Source organism: Sinocyclocheilus grahami, unplaced genomic scaffold, assembly GCF_001515645.1.
Source record: "Sinocyclocheilus grahami isolate Dianchi unplaced genomic scaffold, SAMN03320097.WGS_v1.1 scaffold374.1, whole genome shotgun sequence".
Lineage (NCBI taxonomy): Eukaryota > Metazoa > Chordata > Actinopteri > Cypriniformes > Cyprinidae > Sinocyclocheilus > Sinocyclocheilus grahami.
Genome location: NW_015505553.1, coordinates 631,546 through 637,301, shown reverse-complemented (window position 1 = coordinate 637,301; position 5,756 = coordinate 631,546). Strand labels below are relative to the sequence as shown.

The 5,756-nt window shown below is 36.0% G+C and overlaps 1 protein-coding gene across 1 annotated transcript in view; it reads left to right on the top strand.

Annotated features, from left to right (window-relative positions):
- The first annotated feature begins 854 nt into the window (after nt 1–854).
- Nucleotides 855–5,756, top strand: part of LOC107549535 (cysteine-rich protein 2-like) — a 19,044-nt gene continuing 14,142 nt past the window's right edge. The window contains exons 1-2 of the mRNA XM_016230666.1: nt 855–1,122; nt 5,016–5,110. Coding sequence (XP_016086152.1) covers nt 1,080–1,122; nt 5,016–5,110 — 138 coding nt within the window. The 5' untranslated portion in view covers nt 855–1,079. The remainder of the gene's footprint in view (nt 1,123–5,015; nt 5,111–5,756) is intronic.

Here is a 5,756-nt window from a genome sequence, read left to right as displayed (position 1 = left end):
TAAGAATTGTTTATCAGTGTAGTAGCCTATATGTAGTGTTCAGGTGAAACAGGTAACTTGCCAGAAATTATAAGGTTTTTGACATGATGTCTGTAGCTCCGCAGAAAGAGGGGGAGTGCGCTGAACTGAAATCGGTAGTCTAATGCAGTGGTTCCCAACCCTGGTCCTGTAATTGTCACTAGTGACAATGTTCATTTCTGATATCATGAATGTGATTGTTACTAGTAAGTATTACCCTCCCAATTGTTGAAATCAGAAATACATTTCCAGATATCAGAAATGAACATTGTCACTAGTGACAATTAAATTGTTGATATCAAGAAGAGACATCCGTACTAGTAACCATGTGATTACTGATATCAAAAATAAAGGTTTTTACTAGTAAGAATTGTATTTCTGATATGTGAAATTGGAATTTCAACTAGTAAGAAATTAATTCTTGATATCAACAATTGATTTTGAATGGCAGCCTATGGTGACATTTAACTAGTGAAAATACAATTACAGATATCAAGAATTATAGTTTTTACTAGTTGAAAAGTAATTGTTGATATCAAGAATTAACATTGTTACTAGTGGAAATGTAGTTGCTGATATCAAAAATAGCAATTGTTACTAGTAGAAATCTAATTCCTGATATCAAGAATTAACATTTTAACTAGTGAAAATTGAATTGTTGATATCAAGAATTCATATCCTGAGAATGAATAAAAGTCAAAACGGCTTGCCATACCTGGAGGCACCCCCACACTGCACATTTTGCATGTCTCCTTAATCAAACACACCTGATTCACTCCAACACCTGAAATTGGTGTGTCAGAGAAAGGAGACACGCAACGTGCAGTGTTGGGGTGCCTCCAGGACCAGTGTTGGGAACCACTGCTCTAATGAAATGAAGGGTGAGCACATGCACTAGCCCGCTGACGTCATCGAGGGAGGATCCGCGCTGGCGATCTTGAAAGGGAGGATGCGCTCGCGCTTTGAGCATCGCTGAGAACGAGCGAGTCGCATCCACTCAGTCAGGTCTAAATAAAAGAAAACGTGCTTAAATCAAAGGAAATCCCAGCTTTGCACGGAACATGGCATCAAAATGTCCCAAATGTGACAAAACTGTTTATTTTGGTAAGTTGTACATTTTTCTTCTATTTTGCAAAGCCACGGATAAAACAATGCACGCGCTGGCTGAAACGACTGCACCGTAGATGTCGTGTAGTGTCTGAATGTACTTTCATTATTTTCATTCTCGCATGCGTTGTAAACAACGTCTGCAAACCACACAGCGTGGACTCGATGGTGATTACCTGGCTTATCACGGGTGCACGTTATTCTTAGTAAATGAATTCGTTTTCTTATTAAGATCCACATGATTTCTGCATTGGACGGCGCAGCTAATCTGCTGAGTATTTTATATGCATGGTATTTGAGATACCATAAATATTGAGCTCGTGCAGTGAAATAAGATCCATGAATCACCAATGTGTAAGTAGAGAGAGTTTTCTGATTTGATTATGGATGAAGCATGAAATGCAGAATCAGGATGAATGAAAGTATATATTGCATGGCACTATTAAAGCTGATAATCCCATTGCACTAGGATTTATTCTTTGGTTAAAACGGGTGACTGTAAAACATGCAAAAATAATAATTAGGTGGGTGGTGGATTTTCAATATCAGATAATATCAATATATATATATTTTTAATGTTAACAGTCGTGAGTGAAACAAGTATTTAATTAGTGTCAACCAATACACCATCACAAATTGAAATGTAACCACTAACTAGATTGAATAGCCAGCAGTCAATCTGATTTGACCCATTTTATGGGTCCGGTAAACATTCTCTACCCTCTCCTGTCCAGTCTATACATTATTTATGGGCCTTTACTTTCCCTTCATTCAAAAAGCCTCCTGTGAATGGGGTGTGTAACACATTTTGATTCATTGGAAAATGTTAAACTGCTCCTTTTTTCATGTTCTTTATCTTCTCTGGTTAAATGTAACTAGGCCTAAATTATTTTAAAGTGCAGGTGTCATTTGACATTTGTCCCCACAGCGTAATTACTCATTATATCAATTTATTATTTATCATCAACAGCTGTCAGCTAAAATTATTACATAAAATTAATACAAGGCTATACTTTGTCTTTTTAAGGCAGAACATCAACATGAATGATTGGCAGATTAGAAATTTGTCTGTGCTTAATATAATATGCTGAGCTGACTCCCTCCCACTGAGCGCTATAATAATTAAAATGTGAGATCCACTTTGTCTCTGGCTGCTACTCGCTCTCTTGAGACTAGCTGTGACCTGAGAAAGCATTCCTATTCACTTGAATGCCGCAAACAACCTTTAAGTATGCAACCTGGCACACGGTTATCTTTAAATGGCTTTAAAAACATGCTTTTTGCCCACACAAATGTGCCATCTAAGCAGTTTGCCTTTCTCTTTCCAGTCAGTGGTTGAAGGGAACAGTTCACCCAAAAATGAAAAACAAAAAAAAGTACTCTCCCCCCTCAGGCCATCCAAGATGAGTTTGTACATATCTTCATTGGAACAGATTTGGAGAAATTTGGCAACAACACTTGCTTACCAATGGATCCTCTGCAGTGAATGGGTGCCGTCAGAATGAGAGTCCAAACAGCTGATAAAAACATCACAATAATCCACACGACTCCAGCCCATCAGTTAACGTCTTGTGAAGAAGAATGCTGTGTTTTACACAATTTACAAATTTATCATTAAGGTGTTTTTAACTTCAAACCATTGCTTCTGGCATAAATATGAGTCCTCTATCAATAATATTCTGTAAAAATGTGATCTTGTCTGAATCAGGAGATAAATATGCACAGATCAAGCACCGTTTACAAGTGAAAACCGTCCAAAACATTAAACACCAGAGAGGGCAACAAATGATGGACTTTTTACTGGAGGAAGTGTTATTATGGGTTATAGACTGGTATTTTGGCCAGAAGCAATTGTTTAAAGTTCAGAACATCTTAATGATGGATTTGTTTCTTCCAAACTTTAATTGACGGACTGGAGTTGTGTGGTGATGCAAAGCTAAAGTGATGTATAGCTAAATTTCTCCAAATCTGTTCCGGTGAAGAAACAAACTCATCTACATCTTGGATGACCTGAGGGTGAGTACATTTTCAGAATTTCATATTTTAATTTTTGGGTGAACTATTCCTTTAAAAACCTTTTTTGATCCATAAAAGTGTATTATTTAAAAGATTATTTATCAGTAGTATTTCCAAAAGTTTTTTTTTCTCTTTTGATTCTGAAGTGCTTGCAACCTGCAATTTGCCATGCATATATCCTCACTATGGAAACAGCTCATTTGATACTCGGGTTACGAGAGCATCATGAAAGCATTAAGCAGAACTACAAGTCCAGAGACAATAACTAAATACTGTCTGTTCAACTCCCGCGCATTTGTCTGCACCACAAAAAACATTCAGTTTTTAATCTTGTTAATGCCCTGCTGTGTGGGTATGTCTGTTTGTGAGCAGAAAGATGGAGAAGAAAATAGACTGAAGACAAAATGTGATAATGCATGCACTTAGCATAAATTAGACACCATAAAAGCAAAACAATTTTTTTATAAATAATATTATTAAAATTATCTAAAAATAATAATATAATATTTTAATAAATAAATATATTTCCATTTTAGCTAGTTGCCTGGAAACAAAACTACATGGCAATGGAAAGTTGTCAAACTGATACATCACAGAAACTAGAACTGGCTAATAGGTTACATTTTATTTTAACTTCTCTTAAATTCACTAAGAAGACTCTTATGCTCACCAAGGCTGTGTTTATTTGATCAAAAATACATAATAATGTGAAATATTATTACAAATTAAAACAGCTGTTTTCTATTTTAATTTAACTTGTATTTGTGATGCCAAATATGAATTGTCAGCATTATTATTCCAGTCTTCAGTGTCATACGATCCTTCAGAAATTATTCTAATATACTGAATTTCTCAAGAAACATTTCTTGTATATATGTTAAAAAATCAGTTGTGTTGCTTAATATTTTTGTGGAAGCCGTGATATATTTTTTTCTGGATTTTTTGATGAATAGAAATTTCAAAAGAGCAGCATTTATTTAAAATAGAAATCTTTTATAACATATAGTGGGTATAACATATAATTATTACATAAAAACATGTATTTGTGTAACACTTGTGTGTTACTGTGATGTATGGATAGATATAAATCTTAAATTGACATAATTGTTCCCGTTTTATCAGTTTATTCAAAGGCATGCCTTCTTTAATAGCCGTGTTATTGCTTTATATGCATCATGTGCTTGCAAAATGAAGAAAATGGATTTGTTACCCTGAGGCAATCCTGCAATAGAACACACAAATAAACAAAAACATCCTTGAATGGATTTCTCAAAGTTTGACCTAAAATGTTATTGTGCTGTTGTTCAGTCTTGAGTCACAGTGACGTGACGCTGCTCTGTGGAGAACTGCTCATGAGGGTGTTCTGTGCTCGCTGAGGCACATGCCTGGAATATTCCAGCCTCGATATGATGCGGCCAGATTTGATAAGAACCTTTCACTCTATGATAGTGTTTCGGAATCGTCCACATCTCCCTGACATCCTCGATGAGACAGTAAACAGACGGACATTAGGCTTCACATTATCTCTCAGTGGACTTAGTTAGACACATTAAGAGGTGCATTGACAAAAGACTAAATGGATAAACACATCTAGGTGGACCAGCATAAATCTTTTTTTTTTCTTTTCTTTCTGACGAGACACGGTCAGACGAGACTCAAACTACCATTTCATAAAATCTCTGATCTATGCCAGGCATCATTACAGTAAGAGTCCCTACGGAGTAATTTCAGCTCAATTGTTATAATGAAGATAGTGGTTTCAGGGGAGAGTTTTTAACACTTTTATTCAAAGAGCCCCTTAAACCATAATCTTAATGTACATCCTCAGATGAATGATGATCTGTAAAGGGAATAAATCTCTTTGTGTCTTATAGCGGAGAAAGTGACATCTCTGGGAAAAGACTGGCACAAATTCTGTCTCAAGTGTGAACGCTGTAGCAAGACCCTAAATCCAGGAGGACATGCAGAGGTGAGAGGAAGACAGCTAAAAAGAAAGCATTGAAGATAAAGATCCCATTAAATGCACCTTTCTTTCATGTATATTTCTACTGAACTGGAAGCTGCTGCATGTCATTGAAATGTGCATTTATCTAGCAAATATTACATCTAATGTGGTCACAATGTTGATTTATAGTTTGCAAATTCATGTAATTTAGCAATATTACATAAGTAAGAGTGTTGTTCCAAATATCAGCACAACTGGAGCCATAGCAGGTATTACAGCCATGAGCACAACTGTGTCAGTGTGATATTTTTATTCAACAGTTCAATAAACAAGAAGTTAATATTGCGTAACTTTCATTTTAGATACAGTTTTCTACGGTGGTCAGGAGAGCTCAAATGAAAAAAAACCACACATGCAAATAGAAAAAAAAACACCAGTAAATTAAGAAAACATCTTCATCAGTTGACGACAACTCATGCGCCTAAAAGACTCACAACACAACCAAATACAGAACCAAAGACCCACAACACAACCAAATACAGAAACGCGCTGCAAAGACCTACAACAAAACCAAATACAGAAACGCGCTGCAAAGACCTACAACAAAACCAAATACAGAAACGCGCTGCAAAGACCCAGCACAACCAAATACAGAAACGCGCTGCAAAGA